Source organism: Cuculus canorus, chromosome 1 (assembly GCF_017976375.1).
Source record: "Cuculus canorus isolate bCucCan1 chromosome 1, bCucCan1.pri, whole genome shotgun sequence".
In the NCBI taxonomy this organism is placed as follows: domain Eukaryota; kingdom Metazoa; phylum Chordata; class Aves; order Cuculiformes; family Cuculidae; genus Cuculus; species Cuculus canorus.
Window position 1 is genome coordinate 143,047,052 of NC_071401.1, and position 23,318 is coordinate 143,070,369.

General features: G+C 37.4%; 1 protein-coding gene across 13 annotated transcripts in view; it reads right to left on the reverse strand.

Moving 5' to 3' along the window:
- Positions 1-23,318, reverse strand: part of ERC1 (ELKS/RAB6-interacting/CAST family member 1) — a 302,814-nt gene that overhangs the window by 142,522 nt on the left and 136,974 nt on the right. For all 13 annotated transcript variants that reach the window (XM_054067600.1, XM_054067591.1, XM_054067580.1 and 10 more), the window contains one exon: positions 647-782. In XM_054067600.1, the coding sequence (XP_053923575.1) occupies positions 647-782 (136 nt within the window). The remainder of the gene's footprint in view (positions 1-646; positions 783-23,318) is intronic.

A 23,318-nucleotide genomic window follows, 5' to 3' on the forward strand; every position in this document is an offset into this window, starting at 1 on the left:
GAGGTGTTTAAGGAACGGGTGGATGAAGTACTTAGGGACATGGTTTAGGGAGTGTTAGGAACGGTTGGACTCGATGATCCAATGGGTCCTTTCCAACCTTGTGTGATTCTGTGATTCTGTGATTCTGTGAAATAAAGCAGATTTACTAGCCAGCATACCAAAAATTCATCAGGTAGGGTAGGATTTCACTGTCAAACAAGGATGAGTAAATACAGAAAACATGGTCCTCCAGTTACCTCACAATTTACCATATGAATACTTACTTGGTCATCTTTCATTTACTGAAGAAAAGGCACCAATGTAAGGTAAAACCAGCTGCGAAAATACAGAAAGCAGCTAAAGAGAAAAGCTGTTAGAAAAGCAGCAAAGAAAGACATGCCCTGCCAATATCAATGCGGAAATGATAAAATTATTTCAATGATGCATTTCATAACTGAGTTGACAGTTAAAACTATTTTTCCCTTTTATGAAAGTAGGGTAAGCTACAAAGTCAACTGAGAGAGGCTGCTTTCTTTGAAGTGTTCTGGGAGAAGTGTGTCCTTTTAAGCATCGGTAACAAATTTCTTAGGTAATAGCTATGAAAACGGATCAGGGCATTCAGCAGAGAGTGACTGGCCACATTGCTGTAACTCCATTCCCATGTTACCTGAAGCTGTTGGGAGCTGTCATTAAGATTATCCTCTCGTCTCCTGGCCTCCTCCAGCATCTGTGCGCTCTTCTTTTTCTCCACTTGCTCTTTGTGCTTCAGATTTGCTACTTTCTTATTTTGATCTTTAACTTGCCTGTAAAAGAGAAGAGCACTCAGAGCGTGGTCCAGAGCACGCTTCCCGTCAGCCCCAGCACTGGGCAGCTGGACTGGGGAAGAATGGAATCCTCAAGTACCATCACTTAGTTTGCAGAAGGTCGCCAACACTGAACTCATCTTCAAGCATTACCCTCAGTTGTTAATTCAGCCAAAAGAATGTTTCATTTTGCTCATTACCATTAACCTAAATGTTAAAATATCTGAAAGAAAAACCTTTATTATTATTTGGTAAAAAATATTAATCAAAATATGCACCTGCCCTCTTGTGAATATGTGGTATACGCTGTGTAGAAATCTTTTCAGTGTTTATATACACGTGCAGATAAAAAATGCAGACATTTAATAGTTTATTTTGCCTTGGGTACCACTATATCTACTGTAAGAAAAACAGGAGGATCAAAAGGAAAAACTAATGAAACATGACTTGAATATAGAGGACTACCTACAAGATCTAGGCAATTTGTTTCCAGAAGTAAAACTGTTTATTTTCAACCTCAAGTTCTAGTTGTTTACTAGGTATCTTGAAGGATTTCCTATGCTTTCTTTCTTCCGAAACAACACGGTGCAAGTAAGAACAAACTATTTCAGAAAGCGTGCATAATTTCCTTTTCACTTGCATCTATGAATTATTTTTGACGATCCTGGCAACTACCATTGCCTGCAGACACAGTTTGGCCTTTCTGGGCATTAAGACACATGAAGTATTGAATCTAATTACAGACCCTTTAATCTCAGCCTCCTGACCACAAAGAACTTAAGCCTAAACTTTTAGTCCAATCAAAACAAAACAGGCTAGCTTTGCTTCCTCAGCCCTTTTCTCCATAATTATATCTGGACTTTGGATTTTGGAATAAAAGACAGATTCTTCAGTCGCAAGATTTTCCCCCAAAACATCATGCAAATAGTAGAGACAGCTCTGTAATTCACTCTTTAGAAAGCAGACTGGTACGTTATGTACAGAGAGGGAAGAACGTTTCTTCTGTATTTCAGAAGTACTTTTAGGACAGATCACAAACAACTCTGCTTTAATATTTTCTTCAGAACTTGCAACAGAAGTATGATCAAGAACATATCTCTTTGAGATATACATGTCCAAATTGTGTAACATAGGGGTAGTCGGTGCTTTGAGTTCTTCCAACAAAATGTAAGCTCTGCTTTTTGCAATGTAAGCCAACTGGAGCTGGGAAAATTGCAAAGACAGCAATTTTTCCTTGGTGCTAAACAAACTTCTGTTAGCGTGAAAAAGTGCTGATGGCCTCCAGAGAACAAGAAAAAAAGGAAAGTCCTTTTCTGATGATGCTAAAAAATCACTGGCATGCTTAACTACCTTGTCCAACAGTTACAGCTGATTTGAGTCAGGACGCTTTTTAAACACAACCAGTATAATTGTTAAGTTGTTCTAACCCAGTGCTGCACATTGGCAATGGGCGTATTGCCCAGTTTGCAAGCAGACTTGTTCAGTGATTAAACAAGTTCTTGGAAATATTATGTTGGCCTTGACTCAGCTTGTACAACACATGGTTCTATTTGTCCAATAAAACAAACATAGTAAGTACAGCTAAGTTAACACAGAAAATTAAAATATGTAAGCCAAATACATTCAATTCCACCTGAGAATCCTCATTCAACTTCTAAATTAAAATTAGGGGAATGAATTATTTTTTATAATTGCAAATCCAGATTCGTTCGTTGGGAAACCAGTCTGTGTTACTGTCATCTACTGGTTATATAAGAAAAGACAATATTGATAAAGCCACAACCCTCATAAAAACATGTCTGAATTAGATAATCTCCCGCATATCTTCATCCTTAATGAAAATAAATTATTTCAAAGAATGGAGTAAGGACATATATATAAGGACTTTATAATTTTCATTAACAAAGCCAAGCTGCACTACTTAAAAATGGCCACACTTTCAACTTCTCTATGAAATTTTTGAATTTCTAGTGATGATGTACAGTCAAACACCATGGGGAATGAATACAATCACAATAAGCAATAATTACTTACAAATCAGAAGATTTCACATTTTAAAATAATTTTAAAACAAGATGATGAACATAAGCAATAAAAAACTAGTGGGTCATCAAGCACTCCTGTAAAGTGGAAAGTCACTTTATTACCTGTGAGTCCTTCGGAGGAGTTTTCCTCCTTAATAAGATTAATTGCTTTATAGGCCCTATTATCTATTAAGGTTTTTAGGAAATTAAAATTTTCTGTATTAACGTGAATATTTTTTTTGCTCTTTAATACTACTCTCATTATCTTTTACCATAATGCACATTAGCACAAATAGCTGTTAATTCTTTCCTCATATGGATTTTCATGCTACATGTCAATGTGACATAAGCACTTATCCTCATCTGGTTATCTTTCCTGGCACAACTTCAAATATTCTTCTTGTAAAAGAAAAGGTGCCAAAATGTTAACTGAAAATAAGTTAATTTAAATTTAGCATTTTATTTTAATATTTTTCCAGTTATGTGCCTAACACACAACAGTGTATTTATAATAATCCAAGTATAAGCATATCTTTACAATGCATTTGAACAACCACAGAAGCTGATCTTCAAGATATAATGTATACACACATGCCATATTTCACCTAATGAATACATGCTTTAGGAAAAAAATATACCTATCATGTGCATAGCTAAAGAAACAATCTATTTTATGCATCTGACTTAGGTAGTCAGAAAATATTTCTGTGTCAGTCAGCCATGACAGAAAGAATGTTTAGCCTGAGCCTTCATTGATGTAGCATTACCACCACCCGCAGGACGGTCCACTGTTGCTGCAGCTACTAATCCTGATGGACAGATGAAGTTTGTTTGCTCTCAAGCACATTTTGCTCCTCAAGATAAAACTGATGCTATAGTCAACGTTACTGAAAGAAACAGCAAATAAAAGTGTATGCAACGGAATAACACATTATTTAGTTTAAAACTGCCAATGTGCTTCGTACTAGCAAACATTAGATTCTACAATGTATAATACAGAATCATGGAATAACTCAAGTTGGAAGGAACCCATAGGATCACAGTGTCCAGCTCCCTGCTCCTCACAAGACTATCTAAAACTAAAGGACATGATTAAGCTGCCCCTTGAACTCTGACAGGATTGGTGCCGTGACCATTTCCCTGGGGAGCCTGTTCCAGTGACCGATCACCCTCTCAGTGAAGAATCTTTTCCTAAGATCCAAGTTGAACTTCCCCTGATGAAGCTCCATTCCATTTCCTCGTGCCCTATTACTGGTCACCAGAGAGAGATCAGTGCTGGTCCCCTTGAGAAAGCTGATATCATTGCATAAGAACTCAATACACTTTGCAGTCCTGAGACACAGATGAGTGTATTTATGGAATTAAATGGAGCAGCCATCTGAAAAAGCTATACTACTAAAGCAATTAGGTCAGAGCACAAAACACACTATAATGGGAAAAAATTCTGGACGGAAATGCTGGAAGGCAGGAAACAATCAGCTAAGTTGTCTGGACCTTTATTAGCAGTTTTATTCATTAATGATTAGATGGCTGAGAAAAAAAAGGACGTTTTTACTGAAAAATCAACAACATCAATGGGACGCTAGTGATCTGAGTTGCATTCATTTAAAACTCACAGGAAAGCATCCAGCTTACTACATTACCCCACTACTTCCTTCATCACTTCTTCGTTTTTAAGGTCTGCTCAACAAAATGTTTTACCTGGCCATACCCTTAACCTTAGCTTACAAATTTAAAAGATCACAAGCACAGCGGCATAGTTGAGTTGTTGAGTTTTGAGTATTTTGTTTTGTAGTTTTGGTACACAAAGAAAAACATTTACATTCTGGCAAGTATAACAGAAGGAAGCCAAGGATAAACTCTTCCCAAATATGATACTTTGTTTTCAAAATAAGAAGAAACCCTCTTCTGAAAGGTTTTGCTTTAGCTTTTAGTCGCTTAAAAGTCACTTCACCTTACCAGTGGTTGATCACCAAACCACGAAGAATAATGGCAGAGTCTGGAAAGCCTAATTACTTAAACCTAAATAAAAAGAAAGCGACGAAATGGAGCTAAACTAGTGATGAAAGAAGCAGGACTTACCACATCACACAGTCCCATCACCACAACTGGGTGTCTGTTTGACAGTCAAAGGAAAGTTGCCAAAGGCTGAACAGTTTCCAATCTTATGCATTGAAAAATTAAGATCAGGAAAGTTACAAGCTGACGAAGACCTACATGGAATTCACTATGGCAGGATTTATTGTGCTTTTTTTTTTAGAACAGTAAAAAATATCTGGGCCTCTTCCTTTGCTTTTTAGGGCTGTATCTAGCAACCCCATCTTCTTACGTACCCTGTCACTATTCTTCAACATTATATGAAGGTCAAAAAGCGGTGCATTAGGTTACTATGTAAAAGACACAATTATTTCATTATAACTTTCAAACATCTTGACTTAATATTATGGCCTCCATTGCACATTGCATCTGAGTTAAAAGACTAATCAATATATATTTAATGTGTTGCTCAGCTGGCAAGCTCCAGCACTCAGTTACCTCCTCTACTCATGAGCCTCTCCTCCCACAATATCTCATCATTTTGTTACACTGTTCCTCACTGTTCTGTGCCATTTATATGACAAGGGAACATATGCCAATAAAAATATTAACAGACTTTGAAAATTTAACTGGTCTGCTGTATGGGAGACATGAAGTCCCACGGTGGCTTTAAGAGATGGGGAGGGTGAAATTCATTTCCTGAAACTAGGAAACTTTGATTTTTGAAAACAAAGTGTGTGTTCAGATCGGCACTGGAGGGGGCGAGGGATGAACACTAGACAGGCTATGGGAAACTAGCTTGCCTCAAACTTTAGGAAGGGGAGCCTAACAGTGTCTGAATTGGGAGATGTAGAAGTCAAAGACTGGAAGCAGATCTCAACTCTATGCTGGTTGCCTTTTTCCCTTGGTGTTAAGTATTATCTGTGTTGAGTTAAGTAAAGGTCTTCAAATTCAGGCTCAAGCTTCCCTGAGGTAAAATGATTCAAATGTCAAGCACAATCACCTCTCACATCTGGTCACAGAATGTGTAATTTTTTAAAAAGCTTTTTCCTTCAATTGCTTGATCAAACAAATCCAGAATAAACCAGGCTACTCTTCAGTCATGAGGCAGTCGCCTAATTACACACAAACAATGGTGAAGTCAAACGCTCTTGTCTTCGCATTCTCAAAATAATTGGAAGTAAAGACTGACTTAACCAATTGGCTAAAATTGAAGGATCAACAGCAGAGATGAACTGAAGCGCTTTCGTTTTAGTGCAATAAGTCCCTATCAAATTAAGTAAACGAAAGGTTTGCTTTCAGACAGGGCCAGATACAGCACTTCAAAAATTTCAGGTAAACATCTATAGCACCTCATGTTTTCTCTAATCTGCAATTCCAGTTCTTTAGAAGTGAACCTCCACAACTATTTGTTCCACTAATGTGCAGCTGAAAAAAAACCTAATAAAACTAATGTGCAGCTTCCCAACTATGTAAATTCTTAGCATCTATTTACTAGGAAGCAAGTTTTGTGATGAAAATAATGAATAATTACCACAATTTCATAAATTATGTCAAATTTGAACTCTGACTTCAGAGATGAAATACTAAATTAATTAAATGTCAAGTTCTATAATTATTTCTGAAAGCTGATGGCAATGGAACTAGAAAAGAAATCTTTAACCTTAAAACCTTGCAAGCTTTAGTTTTCATTGAAGCTAAGAGCATTAAAAATACATACTCAAGGTGAACTCTGAAATAAATCGGTAAGATAATGAAATGGGTATTCCTTTATTGAGAAAAATACTAATACTTTAAGAACCTTAACAAAAACATTCAGTAGTTCAACATATAAGTTTGTCCTGTTGTATTTTTTCTTTTGCTTTTGTTAATTGAGCAAACAGATACAAAGCCAAAAATGACATATATAAAATGGCTGATTAGGTCTCAATGTAGATTCCTTCTCCCTGCAACATGCTGGGTTAGTTGAATTTGGCCCTAACAGTGTGGGAAGAAGTCCCAAAGGTGCTGTTCCTTTTACCTTTAACTCCAGCGCACAAGCCAAACACCCTGTGAAGAGATCACACACAGCCAGTCCCTCTCTGCTCAAAAGACCTGCACCGTTTGGCTGAAAAAAGTATTTTCTAAACACCAATAAAATCTTCCTTATGAATGGCATTTTATTGAGGTTGCAGAGGGTATATTTGTGATCTAAGATCACACATCTGTCTTAACTGCAGTCCCACTAGCCAGAAAAGAAAATAAGCAAGTTAAACCAAGCAGTTGCCAAGGACAAAAAGAAAGCAGTGAATGTACCAACTCAGTGGATTTCTGATACAAAGGGAGAATATTCATGAGAAAATCCCTGAGAATATCTTGCCTTGAGAAAAAGATAAGATTTTTGAAAAAATGTAAACCAGTCCATACAGGGGTAAAAGTCTGATGATTTTATGCTGCTGAGATAGCCAAATAAAAACCTTATATACAAGAAGATTCTTCCTCTCTATAGATGCAAATGGAAAAGTGTTTACCCTGTTAGCTATAAACAAGCTGTACCAAATCTGATCCAAAGTTGGCCATTTCCAGAGACCATACTGGGAAAAGTATGCAAAAGGATGGGGTCAATTGAAAAGCAATCGTGCTTATCAAACTGTACCTTACTGTAGCATCTTCATTACTGGGAGAATCTGAGATGGGAAGTATACAGCTCTATTTTGGTATCCACTGGGTAAGACCAATTTCTAGTTAGGAATGCAGACCACAATGTCTCTCGGAGTGGAATGTTTGGCATGTTTCTTTCGGGTGCTTAGCAAACACATTTATTAAGAGGTATCTCCTCGCATGAAATACCTTCTGTAGCACAGGCTTTGACAGCTCACATCGGGTTAATATGAAGACTGCCTACTGAGATGATTCGTTACAGGCTTTTGACTGCCTGGAAAATGGGGGACAGCAGTGTTATTTGTAATAACTATACCACATACTGGGCTGAACAGCCTATCTAAATAGTGTAGCTGGCTTAGCTCCTCCTCCTCTGATATAGTTATAATACTGTCTCCTCAGTCTGTCAGCTGTAGGACTCCAGAATACAGCTAGGAATACTTCGCAAGTTGAACAAACACAATTGGGTTTCTGGAGAACTCAGGAGTGCTGGAAACAACACTTACAACTACCTCTTCAATGGAGGTTTCTTTAATAGCCCTGGGTCATATGCATGGACAAGGTTACTGGTTTACGCATTTGAGGAAGGATTTCTACCATTTCACAGTAAATGGATCTGCTACAGAACTAGTAACTATGTCCATAAGTGTTCGGAATAAATGTGTTATTTTTTTAATATATTCTGAAGCAGCCCAGGAAAAAAAAAATCTGGTGACAAGATGCCCTATGCTTCAGACATCTGAAAAATACTCTCTCTGAAATCCCCAGTGATCACAAAGTTTGTTAATTAAATTAGGTCTAGACTGGAGTGTCTACCGAGGAAGATAAATTCTTTATCTAGACAATTATACTACTCAAGGGAACTACTTTTTGTATGGTGAACTTGAGACAAATGAGGCAAAATTAAGATTTTAATTGAGCTTACCAGGAGAACTGCCTTGATGCAGCCTGTCACTGAGATCTTTCACGCTTCCTTACAATAAATTAATTTTCCAAGTAATTGGGGAACACTCATAATCATTAGGAAAGATCAACAAACAGCAGCCTTTACTGTCAAGAAAAATACTCCTAACAGGAATCTCATGTATTTTTTATAAATTATCTGGTTTTTTATATGAAGACACACTTTGCAGGCTGAAAGATATAACCAGTGTTGAAAATCTAATAAAGAATGACTGAGGCTACGATCAAAACAAGATATAGAAAGACAAGAGGAGAGTTAATCTCCTTCTACTTTGAAATAAAATTCCTCCACCTATAATTCAGAAAGCACCCTCCACTATTCAAAGATGTAAAAAAAAACCCACATTCTTTCCTTTGTTTGGAATTTCCAGGAAAACAGTTGAAATTCTTTTAAATATTTTGGTGGTTTGGTTGTTGCTGATTGCTTTTTATTTGTGCAGACAGGTGGAAGGAAGAATGTAGCATTGTACGGACCCTTTAAATTAATAAAAAAACCTAAAAAGCTATGTTGCTTTAATCAAACGCAGTATCTCTTGGCTCAAGATTAGATTTTTCTTGCAGATATTTGCAAACTCATAAGATGTTTGTCTGTCAATTAAAAAAAAAAAAAAGCTAAAAATCTATCTTTGAAAGATTACATCTCTGATGGGAAAATACTAGCAATCATATGTGCTCTTGAAACTGTTTCAGTCCCTGTGAAGGAGAGAAGACAATCAAGCTGATCTGCCAACAGTGCACCCCTGACATGCTCTTCCATGGTACACTGCAGCTTTCCTCAGTGCTGGCCTTCAGGGTTTTCATGCACAACCAACACTTCCTAAATCTTAAGAACAACAGTATCTTTAAAAAGAAGATCTTTAAAGTTTTCTAAGTTCTTTCACAAGGATGATAATTAACACAGGGCTACACGCACTAGCAAAACATCCAGCTTATCCAGCAATAAAGCCGTAAGCTTTGGAGAGCTACGCAGAAGACACACTACTGAGACCAGCAAGTGGCATGAATTGCTGTAGTTTGACAGGTTACGCAGTGCTGATACGCAAGGCTCCTTTTGGGCTTTCCAAAACAACAGCACAAGAAACTTTCGCTGGTGGTGCTAAATTTCAGTTTCAGAGGCACTGAGGAAATCTTTGGTTCTGATTAAGCTGCATAAGGAGACTGAAGGATGGCAGCAGTCTGGTTTATGTGGAAATCTGAACTGCAGTTCCTAGAACATAATTTTTTTCCCTCAGCAGATGTTTTGTGGGAGGTGTTCCTGCCCATGGCAGGGGGGTTGGAATTAGATGACCTTTAAGGTCCCTTCCAACTAAAACTATTCTATGATTCGATGTTCTTCTGAGGAGAGTAAAATTGATAGGGAGAATGGTTCTGAGTTGGGAGATATATATACAATGTCTATACATATATATACATACATGTATATACATATATACATACATATAAATACAATGTCTATACAGACATTGAAATGAAGTAATTTTTAAGGAAATTTAATGCAAACAACATCAGTGAGACGCACCTGTGGAAGTAAGCGTGAGAAATTTAATCAAAACAGACAACGCTATCAGAAGCCTCACAGCATAATTTAGGAGATAAATAAAAGTAAGTTGGAAATAGCACGTACTTAGACCTTCTATTTAACATTAACCAACACAGTAATGCTCGAAATTGATCTTCCAAATGTTTAGCTTTTGTTCACACTATATATATTTCGCCACAGTCACAACAATGTTTGAAGCTTTAAGAAATTAAAAATACAAACTGGACTCCTTTGCCTACATTTCAGCTGTCATTTGTTCATGTGAAAGGAGCATACTCAAAATGAAAACAGAAATAAGCAGTCAAAAGAAACAAACTGTCAAAAACTGTGTGACACGCCTTGACTCTTGGAACAAAGACAGCTGCATATGCCACAATAAAACATGAAATCAGTGCTGAAAGCAAGAGAAACAAGAAAAAGAAGGCATATTGTAAGCTAAGTAGTAAAACCCAAGTTATTTACATCTCACTGATAACCTTTCTATAATGCCACTCTACAAAATCTATGCGTACTATTTATAGAGTAGGGAACAGTCTCTGCAATTTGGAGATACAATCATAAAACATTTTCTTTAAGAAGAAATGACATAAAACGTTGCAGTTATTACATAAGTGTTCTACTCCAAATGCACCAGAAAATTCAATTTTTTTCCCACATTCCACTTTTGCAGTATAAAGTGTCATTTGGCAATAGCCTAATAAAGTTTTTACTAGTAACTTCATTTCATGCTCTTTCCGAGGTTTTTTTTTCATACAAGATGGCCTAAAAGTAAATGGTGAAAAAGAAAAAAAAATTACCATGCAAAGCACAAGAGAGCAGGGAGCAACCAAGCAATGGTAAAAGATAGCTTATGTTGTTTAACACAAGGGGTATCAATCCTTTAAAATATGTTGTCATATCAAATACTGAAAAAATGTTTGCTCTTATATCCTTTATATCTATTGCCAAAAAGAGTTAGTACTAAAAAAATAATAATAAAGAAAATCTATGTTTATTAAGGTCTCTATGTGACACTGGTAACATATTTTGCGGGTATTATCAATGTAATGTGAAAAAATACACACTGAAAAGTGAAGTGGATGAGTATATTTATCTAATAGTTGGTTATAAGTTACAGAGCTGCTATCAATTTGGCACAATTACCTAAGGATTTGGGTACATCCAGCAAAACCGAGAATCCTACCAGCTGAAACTTCAAATATTAAACAGCATACACTTAATTTTTGTTTAACATTAAAGACTAAAGAAACGCAGTGTGAATACAATGCAGATTGTTACAGAGTAAGGCAGGTCTAGAGAAACAATCAAACAAAACTGCACACAATATTGGTGAAAGACAAAATGTATGACAGGAGATGTCCCCAGAAGAATGTTTTTTCAAAGACACAGCATCACCATTGAAGCCTACATGGCTAAGATTCTTCACCCTTACACGTACTTGTAGGGTAAAGTTGCATTACGTCACCTCTGTTTTAGTTTCCCGCATGTTGGCCTTCAGCAAACACAGCATGAACAGCTCAAGGCATCAAAAACACAAGGGGAAGTTTGCATACAATCTGAGTTTTGAATCATAGAATGACTAGGTTGGAAGGGACCCACTATGTCATCGAGTCCAACCATTCCTAACGCTCCCTAAACCATGCCCCTCAGCCACCTTTTGCTGGCATTCAGAATGGAAACAACCTGATAATGCTATTAGTGCCAGTGGGACTGACAAAGCTTAAAACTGGACAGATGCTGAAAGCTAAGGATGACAACATATGCTTTTCAGAATTGCCATCTGGTGAGCTACAGTAAATCCACGGCTTTGAGAAGCCACAAGTTTACACGCTAAGAGGGACCTGAGCAACACAGGGGAGCAGGAAATAGTAGAAAAGGAGCCTCAATTTTCTGTTGGATTGGACCTCTTGTGATCTTTTCTCAAGGCTTGGCACCGAGCACACCAGCTTGGCAACTGTCAGTTGTTGGCAGCTGTAATTTCTAGGACCAAATGAGGCTCATCTGATCTATCTACAAAGAGTATTTTGCAACACCAGTCTAATTCTTTCTCACTTTGTTTTTCAAAAATAGGAGAGAGGCTATCTGTAATGATCAAGTTCATTCCAGAATGCTTAAAAGAAGGATGCTGTAAGTGAATCACTCCAACCCCACTGTCACATCAAAACTACCATCATGCTTGGTCACAATTTCTATCAAATCTGTTGAGTATTGTAAATACATATACAATATTGTTTCATGTAAAAACACTTGATGTCAAACTGAGAATACTGACACTAAAGGGAAAGGTGGCACTTTACCCCTCAGAGTTAGGAGTTAGTCAGTCACGAACAGAAAGTGATAATTGGAAATATTTTGTTCTCCAAAGAAACAAAAATCACAATTTCTTTTAATTAAGAAGAATGGCCTGTTTGCTGGACATGAAGGAAATGAAGTAAGTTTCCAAGAGCATAGTTAAATCTGTCTGGATTACCTGGAGTACTTCAAGAAGACTGGCTAGAAAAGCTGACATATTCCAGCATGAAAGAGGCCCTCTATTGTTTGCAAATGAAGAACATGTTATGCAGAAGGAGGGAATACTTCATTAAACCACCCTGTCAGGACAAAGAAATGGAAGAGAGCCACAAAGAAGAAAGGAAAAGGAAAAAACCAGAACCTACCAATTTGATCTTAGTGTGAGAATGTTAAACATGTTTTCATCTTGCAATATATGTAATAGCCTACTTGGGATTTTATAGATACTAATTTTTATTTTCATTTTAGAGTAATGGGATTGAATGACCTCAAATTAATCAAGTGATAGCAACAGAATTGTGCATTGAATCTATACACTGTATGACTGTACAAATATCTGTGCTTATCCTGCACACTCTTCATCAAAAAGATGAGAAATTACTTGCAGAGAAAACAAACAGGCCAGTTTAGAAAGCTGGTTTCACAGAAGCCAGGATGAAAAAAATTACCTAGTGACCAGTGGTAATAAGAAACACATTCAATTAATGAGTAAAGTACCAAAAGGCACATCTGAAATCCAAGGGTTCCAGTGCCCTCATATGAGGCAGTGAAGTCACCTTGTGTGCAGTCCAAAACTAGAACCGATCTTCACAAGTAACAGAAGAACAAAAGGTAACATTTCAATTTAGTCATAGGCACAGACTAAACACACAAGGTGTAACTTCCTAGTCAGATGAAATTCTCACAGCAGAAAAATGCTGTCTCGACAAGACAGATGCAGAGTGAACTATGCTCTATCTTATTTGCCTACAATCTGAGCGAGGGGAAGGACATGTCAAAAAGGGATGTGAATACTTCATATGGAAAATCATTCTTTCAACCCAAATGACAAAATGTAACAGTATATCTGGTAACAATAAGTGCAGACTAGTAAACTCCAGCACTGGTCAGATCTAAGATTACTGTCTCAGTGTAAGCCCTCAGTGTAAGCCAGCAAAAGAAGTTTACAGAGGACATACATAAAACATGGGTAAAAGAGATAATTCCCAATTTCATCTACTCTGATTCTATTAACAGCAATGAGGTTTGAGAGTATTTGTGGTTAGGAGTGGGAAGGAAGGACACCTCAGGCCTTACACATGTATAAAGGCAACATCAGAAATCCTGAAAGAAAAAAGTCTGGGTAAAATATTATTTATGAAAGGACAAGCCTATTAATACTATCCTGACACATACCACAGTGATGCACTATCCCAGAGAGCAGCAATTCTTGGGGCTTTTAAAAATAATTTAAAAACTGAGATTACAAGTAAAAATTTGAAAGAAATAAAAGCGCAGTGCACCACAGCCCCCACTCCTATATTTTTCCTACCTTCCTTTCTCACAGCTGTAGAGCTACGAAATAACAAGACAGTTAGGTCAGGTTGGATGGGGCTCTGAGCACTTGATCTAATTAAAGATGTCCCTGCTCCTGCAGGGGACTAGATGATCTATGAAGGTCCCTTCCAACCCAAAGCATTCTATGATGCTATGTTTTATCTTGTTTTTCAAAGTCAATATAATGACGCAAATTTTTGCCAAAACCACACAGAAATTGCAGAGTTTGTCCTAGAATACGGATTAACTTACCATAGTATGTTAGAATCATAGAGTAATTTAGGCTGAAGGGATCTCTGAAGGTCACCTGGTTCAATCCCCAGCTCAAACCAGGCCAAATTAGAGCAGGTTGCTCATACCATTGTTCAGATGAGTTCTGGATATCTCCAGTGATGGAGACTCCTCAGACTCTCTAGGCACCTCTTTCAGGATCTGAGTACCATCACTGTGAATTTTTGCTACCAATTATATCATTGGAACTCAGATTGGAACATGTTGCAATTTGTGTCTGTTACTTCTCAACCTTTGCTGAACACTTCTGAGAAGAGTCTGGCTCCGTTACTCTCGGGACCTCTCCATTAGATAGTTGAAAGCACACAGTATGCTCTCCCATGAAGCTCCTCTTCCTAGGTTTGAACACCAACACACACACACACAAGTTGTCTCTGCCTCTCCTTGTATGCCAGGTGCTGTAGCACCTAGTCATCTCACCAGCCTGCCTGTTGGATTCACTGAATTATCCCAATGTCTTTCTTATACCTGGAAGCCCTAAAGTAGACATAGTATTTCAGGTGCAGCCTCACAAATGTCAAGTAAAGGGAAATAACCACTTGTCTTGACCTGCCAGCTGTGCTTCTGCTAATACAGCCCAGTAGGCATCTGGATTTCTTCAAAGTAATGTGACACAGTTAAGTTAAACTTGTCCTCAGTCACCCCTAAGTCCTTGTCTATGAAGCAGCCTTCTAATCAGTTGGCCCTCAGCCAGCAGAGATGCAGGGGTTATTCAACTCCAGGTGCAGAGCTTTACACTTCTTTTTATTGAACTTCATGAGGTTTCTGCCAGTTCATTTCTCCAGTCTGTCAAAATTACCCTAAATAGGAGCCCTGCCTTCCACCGCATACTCTCCATAATCACTCCCCTCGGTTTGCTATCAGCTACATCATTAAAAAGACATTAAACAGTGCTGATTGCCCTCTGAAACAGTCATCTCATTGCCAAAGGCAATAAGATTGATCAGGCATGACTTGCCCTTGTAATTCCATACTGGCTGTTGCCCATCATCTTGTTCTTCAGATGCTTGGAGATTGCTTTCAGGAGGATCTGCTTCAAAGACTTCCCACCACATAGAATCATACTGACTGCCCTGCAATCCCCTGGATCCTCCTCCTCCTCATTCTTGAACATGAGAGCGATGTTTGCCAGTCAGGAGGACCTTTCCCTGACAGCCACGAGCTTTTGAAGATGATAAAAAGAGCCCCCACTATGGCATCATTTGGCTTCCTCAGTAACCTTGTATGTATCTGATCTGATTCCACCAGCCTGCATATTTCTGATTTGTTTAAATGGTCTCTAAATGGTCTCCCACTTCTATGGGTAATACTTCACTTCTGCAGACTCTGCCACTGTTCTCAGGGACCTGAAAGGAGTCTGTATCAGTAAAAAAAGGAGGAAAAGAAGCTACTGAGCTCCTCATCCTTCACAACGACCTTTTACAAAGCTCTCCCACCCAACTGAACTCTCTGTAACTATTGCATTGTTGCCGAGTCGTGGGTCTGTCAAAGCTTTTGGTACTGTCAGTTACGGAAATGTCTGCACCAAGACTTTTACCATACACATACATTCACTGTCTGTCCATACACTTACCGGGCTTTTAGAATTTTAATAGAAATAAAAATCTAGACATTTGGGGAATAATTTTTTACATGGAAGTTGGCCATTAAAGACAAAAAATAACCTTCAGATTTTATTCCTGTGACTAAATGTGATGTGACGCATATGGGTTAGTCAAAATATTTAATGTTGCATGAAGTTTGAATGATAATTTCAGTTAATATTCTGATGATTATGTGCTAGATAATTTGCTAACTTGGGATATATTAAGATAAAGACACATTACATGTTTTAAAATGTATTCTAAATAAAGTTGTATTTTGATGTTTCAAGTAGTATGGTAAAAAGACACCTTTTTAATATCCAGAAAAAGTAAATTGTGAGGGATTCCTCTACTATCTCAAAGCATTCAACTCAGAGCTCTATAAAATTCACAGCATAGTGTTGACATACAAACATTCCCCCTAGCACCATATGCAGTCATGTGTCTTTGTAATGCTACCCCAGTTCAAATTCCCACAGGAAAGCTGCAAGCTTTGTGAATACATGTACTGAAAACAGAGCAATAACACAAAAAGAAAAACAACTCCTCAGTGTCTCATATAATTAAATTAATTTCAGCAGGTAATAGGGAAGAAATCAGATCATGCGAGACTGCGGAAAAGTGAAATTCTGAGATGATGTGCAGCTGTGAATAATGTTGCTTTGTTAAGTTGCAGTGAGATGAGGCAAGAGTACCTTTGTCAGAAAAGTTAGATTCTATTTCACACAGGAACAAAGCTCTGACAATCACTAAACAAAGCAAACCTGAAAGACTACACCAGCAACTTGTTTTACAGAAAACCACAGTTCTGTTTTGTGTCCTACTCATCACCACCCAATCTTCAGAGCCAACAGGTCTGACACCTTCATTTCTTCCTTTCTCCACTATCACGTTGCAGATGTCTTACTTCTCACTCACAAGGTACAGATAATGCTTAAAAGCAGAATACTTTTTAATGAAGAGAATCCCATGAAGTCGTTTTTGCTTAAAGGAAAAATATACTAAATAAAAAACAACAAGAGGTTGTTATTTTTCAGAGATGACCAAGGAAATTTAAACGGAAGCTTCCTCGAATACAACATCAGGGCACCCTGACCTAGTGGGATGTCCCTGACCATGGCAGGGAGGCTGGAACTAGATGATCTTTAAGGTCACTTCCAACTCAAACTATTCTATGATTCTATGAACGTATCTGCTTCTGCTAAGTTAAAACTAACCATTGCTGACTCAACATGCTTGAAATTTTTATCATTTTCTTATGCGGCTAATGACTAGCACAGTGGCATAATGAAGACCAGATTATCTTGAAAGTATGAAACTAAAGAGCCAACAGCCATACTTCTAGTGAAATTTCTCCAGACAGCCCAGACACTTTCTGGGTACTCAGATACAGAGCTTCCAGGAGATACAGTTTATGGCACAATGCATAAAGACCCTTCCACCACAATGAAAAACCCACAGGTACCACAGACTATAGGCTTGTAAGTAAATAGTCTGCTATTTGTTTTTTGTAATGATTATTGAAGAGTACCCTCAGTTTCCTGTATTTGCCTAACTTTTTATATGCAATATTATCTGTGATTTTCTTGAATGATATGTTTTAAATATTTCTTTCGTGGTTAGATGTGTCCTGTTTGACATGAATTTAGGACTCTGGAAAAAAAAAAGGACTGAAATAATCCCCTTAGACTTAGTATTTTGTCTATTTTTTTTTAATTTTATAAGGCTATACTTGAGTTGCTACACTGTCACTTAATTCTACATGAACACTCATTGAAAAGACTTTTACCTGGATTCATTCTACCAGCCTGCACTTGTCTGATCGCCAAGATGCTTTGCTGTGCAGAAGTAAGTTTTACAGTACTTTTTGTTACTTCCTATTGTATCAAATTCACTTTGATATAGCAAAAAATCTAGAAAACCTCTTTCTCTTACGATATGGATTACTCGCTTCAAAGGATAACACTCAGTACAATTAACCACATGATGTACACTACTAGAAAATCTGACAGTAGAAAGCAGGACACGAAAAGACAAGCTTCCTGTGGGAGGCTTCCTGTCCTGTAGTTCCAGCTATTTTTCCATTCCAGTGCTATGCCACAAAGAAAAATTGTTGATAAATAACATGTTCAACATCATTCAGCACACAAGATATAAATAACAGTGAGAAATTCAAGCTAAATGCAAAAAATAGAAATAAATTGAAGAAGTTAAGCTGTTTGTTACCCAATTTGAAGCTAGAAATCTTGCTTTTGCTTTGTCAATATAGCTCATTCTTTTCTTGAGAAGTGTCCAATTGCTGATTTCGTCAGTCTTGTTATCTTTTTCCATCTCAACTTTTGTGACACGTGTACATAAGAACCACTTAAAAGAACTGTAGCATGTGACTTCACGGTAATGACACTGGAATAGTGTTATTTACTCTTGGATAGTTCTTTATGTAAAGCTGTCATCAAGAGAGATGCTTACCAAAAACTGGGTATGGAAAACTGCTTTAATCCCCATGCTTTCCACCACAATGTTATTTACATGAATCAGTATGACACCCACCCTAGGCCCTTGGACTCGTGAGCAGTAAGTACATGTCCTAACAGCAACAGTGATGCAATTTACACTATTACATTCTGGTTCACTGGGTTTATGAACAGGATAGTGATGATGAAAGCTGAATAGATTGGAAAATTCAGAGGTTTTGCACTGATTACAGTAAGCAAAGCTTTTCTTCATGAGAATATATAATTCAGTGTTCCTCTTTCTAGAAGGCAGACATACCTAACACATTTTTTTTACACAATTAGCTCCTTTCCAGGAAGACACGTTGGCTTTGACGTCTGGAAAAAATTACTGCTTTACACCATTAAGAGAAAAATAAACTTACACCTCCTATAGTAGCTTCCAATGCAGAATGTAACTTCAATGAACAGCTATTTCTTCATAACTTGCAAGTAACAATAATTAGGCAAACATTAGAAAGTATGGGAAAGAAAATGAGTGGTAGTGCAGGCCTCTGTAATTTTCCTGCATGTCTTTAGCAGAGTCTTTTTGTTGTGTTTCTGGCCAGCGTGGATTTATTTTAACAAGTATATCAAACTAGCCATCATAGCAATCGGTTTTAGAAAATAAAATAATCAAAAAAAGGAAAAGAAACTGTCAATAAAACCACTAGGAAACTCTGAGGACAGAATGGACAATCTCTTTAATGTCTTATCAGAAAACTCTTTGAGAATCCTAACATTTGGCCACCTAAAACCACAGTCACATCTTCTCTTGCCAAATTTTAAACATGCTCAAAATGAGAGTAACAAAAATTATGATTACATTTTTGAGGAAGGAGAAATCATGCCAGGTCTCAGAAAAAACATACCCAAACCACACCCTAAAAATGGTTCCCTCTCTTGTTCATCACAAATTCCAGGATAGGTACCATGTATGGGTAAAAACCCATCGCTGTATGGATTGAAGCAGAAATACCTTTGATGGATGGATTCTATAACATTTAGTATTTTATCGGCCAAAGCATATCAAACTCCACTCATTGTGGCCACTGGCAAATACAGACTACCCAGCAGAAGTCCTGTTCATGCAGGAAAAGGCACTGCGTGTATTTCTGAGGAAAACGCTCACAGTGCAGAAAACCTTCCTGGCAGTTCTGTTCTTTGGGGTCTGCAAAAAAGGGTCATTCAAGGACAGTCCTTTCCTCAACAATTACAAGTATGCCAGTACAACGCATTGAATACGGAAGGTACTGATGGACAGTACTGATGATTAACTTCCAATCTTTTTCCAGTTTGTGGGAGGAAGGAAAATATGCAGCCAAGGCCACAAGTGCAACGTCTGGGCCAAACCAAGGTCAGAACGCTGACACAATTTAAAGGCGTCAGTGGCATCACGGAATCGTGGGATTCCGCTCACCACCATATTTTTCACAGTGTTAATCAGGAAGAGAAAAGACGGATATTGGTTGATAACTGAGAACTTTAGTCATTCAGTAGTGGCTTTCTGGGCAAAGACACTGCCTGAAACAATTATAATCATTCTTTCATCAGGAGTCACAGATGCTTTCTACCCAAACGGTCTTTATCAGCAAAGACTAGAATCCAAAATGGTTTCAGAGCCTTTTAAAGTCAACGGGAGGTCATGAGATGATGTATTCTGACTTATATTATGTAGACCATAGACATTTACTCCTAGCCACGCTATTGAAATCCCCAAATATATCTTGAGCAACTGCTTTTAGAACATAAAATAAGAAATTGAGCCATGGCCGAAGACTTCAAAACATGTTGTCTCTTGCTACGTTTTTTTTCTGTAGTTTATAACTTTAGATCTTCAACAAATCTATCATCTTGCTAATTTATGTCTTGCTAACCTTCAGCTCTTGCTTCTTTCTGACAGCACAACACACTCAAAATGCACCAAAACCAGTTCTGCAACATCACTACAAGGTTTCAGATACAAATGCAATAATAAAAATGACTAATATCTTAAAGGAACTAGTTTTGCACTCAACGGCATGTATCAGAGAACATGGCTAATGGTTAACCTGCTTTCTTCTTGAAGTAACAGATAAAATCAATAATATTTAAACTGTCTTGCTTCAGATTCCTGTTCCTGTAGCTTTTTTCCTTGACAAGCTTTATTGGTAAGTCTTCCTTCTTCTTTCTAGTGCACTACAACACTGATTTAGAGCGGTTTGATATAAATTCTTTCCTTCAAGTACACGTTTCTTCTAAACGTGCACTCTACCCAACCCATCCTCCCACACAGACTCAATCAAATCTCTGATCTTTTATTTTGCAGATCATGCAATTTGATGTGTAATCTTCTGCAAGATCTCAATTTTAGCTGAGTAGACAACAGTCTTATAAAGATCCTTATTAAAAGCGAATACTGACCTTGAGGTGAGGCTGAAGGAAGCAGCAAATCCAGGAAGGAGATGCGAAAGAAAAAGAGTTAGAGTTTGTGAAAACAGGTCCAGAGATAAAGCAGTTCAAGAATACAGGACAAAACAAGCAGATTTAAATCAAGGAATGACACACAGACACACAATCCTTCACAAACACAGAGCTGCATGTTTTATAGACATCTAATAAAAACTAAAATAAAAAAAAGAGAACCTTTACATTAGATTACACCATTTCACTGAGAGGCAAGTTTCTGTAGAGAAAATAAGTCTTCAATACACAACAGTTCTTGGAAAAGAGAAATAAGTGAACTGTAAAAAACTCTGTATTTACATCACATTGTTAGCAAGTATCTTTCTTCCAGAATTCTAACAAATGGTTAAAAAATGTGGAGTTTGACTATCCGAGATGAACCCTAATGTGTCCCTTTGTGCCATCTTCTAGGGGCTAATTTTCTCTCCAAGAGCAAGACACACTTTTTTTCATCTTTTCCTGCAGATGACCCAAACTTATCAAAAGGGAATAAAAGGGAGAAAAACACCTACTATGTAATAAAGTCTTCAACTTCTGAAGACTTCTAAAAGCTAAAAGTTCATCTTTCTTAATTTTGACATCAAAGTCAATCTTCCAAAGACAAACAAAATAAGTATCTGCCTCTTTTTCCTTCAGTATTGCTGTCTTAATTCTCCCATATAAGGTGCAATCTAAAACCAATAATGACCAAACAGGCATATTTTTGACAGTTCTCTCCAACATTTTTCAACAGCAGGATTGACAAAGACAAAATGCTGGAGTTCCCTGTATAACATGACATCCCATAGGTTCATTATTGCTTTTTTTTTCCCAAATATCTTTTCATTGGCATCTGCTGTCAATTTCACTGATAACGGCACGCTAAGCCAAGAAGGGGCTATAATCACAGATCTTTTTCATCTGATTTTAAACTTCATCCTTTTTTAGTCAATAGAAGGGAGGAAATGTAAATGTCCTGCTGTCCAAAGTGACAATTTGGCTTCTACAACACACAATGTACTTCTCCCTTGGCAAAATTTCACTCTAAAAAGGCAGGACATGCTCCGGAGAAAAATATTTTTATAGTATAGGCTAACTGCTATATTACTCTTTGTATATCTAACCATGTAAAATGAAATTTGAAGTCCTTATTTCTGGCATAAATTTCACAAACAACAATGTAGGATATTGAATTTCTATGAGCAGCAGCTTCAGAGTGAAGTACAGCTAAGAAATGTATTGTTCGTCTGTAACACTAACTTAGTGTAAAGGTACTATTTTGGTTTTTAAACTAACATTCTGCAAATCAAGTTCTTCAAGGACAGCTCTCGGAAAGGCTGTGATATTTGGGGATTTTGAGAAAGATGAGAGCTGCAAAACGCCAAATACCACATCTCCATGTTTTATCTTGAAGTAAATTATAAGGTTCCAAAAGCCTCGGTTAATTCATATAGAAAAGCATGTAACTAACAATTCTGACTGAAATCCAAGAGTATGCTCTCGAAGCTGAGCTGCAGAGATGTGACCAGTCAAACAAATTTAACAAAAGGGAACAACAGAAAAAAAAAAAAAGGCAAATAAACACCTGGTCAGATACAGGAATAAATAAAGGTGTGGGGGAAAAAGACTGTCTTTTTCTGAATCTAGATTACAAAAATTAAAGACTTCTCATTTTGTGTTTCAGGGACCTTTTATAGTTCCTGGTTCTATTTTAACGATGTTGTGATACTGTTTCTTCAATTTAACAGTGGGAAAAAACGTACAGGTTAAGTTTCAGGATAACCCTGTAGATTTTGAATGAACCACACTGTTCTTTCAACCACTACTGAAGGCAGCGTCTTTCGCTGGCACAAGATGAAGGCAAAAACAGTACCTAAAACACTACTCTGTAGTCACTTGCAATTTTCTGCACGCTACACAATTGAGCCAGCTTCACCGGATTTGAATGGCGAATAATTCCTGCTGCATCTTCATGGCAGGGAGGTTGGAACTAGAAGATCTTTAAGGTCTCTTCCGACCCAAACCATGCTATGATTCTATGATTTATTTTGTTATGTAATAAATTATTTCTTCACATTTTGTGTAATTGCTAGCTCCCTTTTCCATGTTTGTTTTTGTTTGTTTTACAGGCGTTCAGTTTGGATTTTAAAAATAATTATAATATTCATCCAAACAAAAACGAGGTATATGTCTGAAAGTACATTAAAACTAGAAAAAATCTGGAACTATGCTATCACTCAAACTAAAACTAAGGCAGATACCTGCTATTAAGAAGCCAACGGAGATTGCTACAGACTAGAGGTAAAGCCTCAGTACAAAGGGCTAATCAGTGAAATTGAGCAGAGGAGTGCAGCAAGCATCTGCCCCAGGAAGCAGCCCCAAGCAAGCAGGATCAGATACATACCCAGACATGCTCATTACAGAGCAAAATAATAATCTGTAGTTTGCACTATTTCCCTTAGAGCAAGAACACGCACTTGCAGCATTCCTTACAAGATCCAGTAGCAGCGCTTCTGCCCAGCCCCATTAACTACGTACTCTGATGCAACAGTCACACAGGGAGACAATACAGTTGTAACACCAAATGGTAGTCTCAGAGAAATCCTTTTTCTTTTAAAATACCCTCTCACTAAATTTAAAGATATAGACGACTCAAATCTGATCCTTGGTAAGATGTGAACACTTCAGTATTTTAATTAAGAAATATATATATT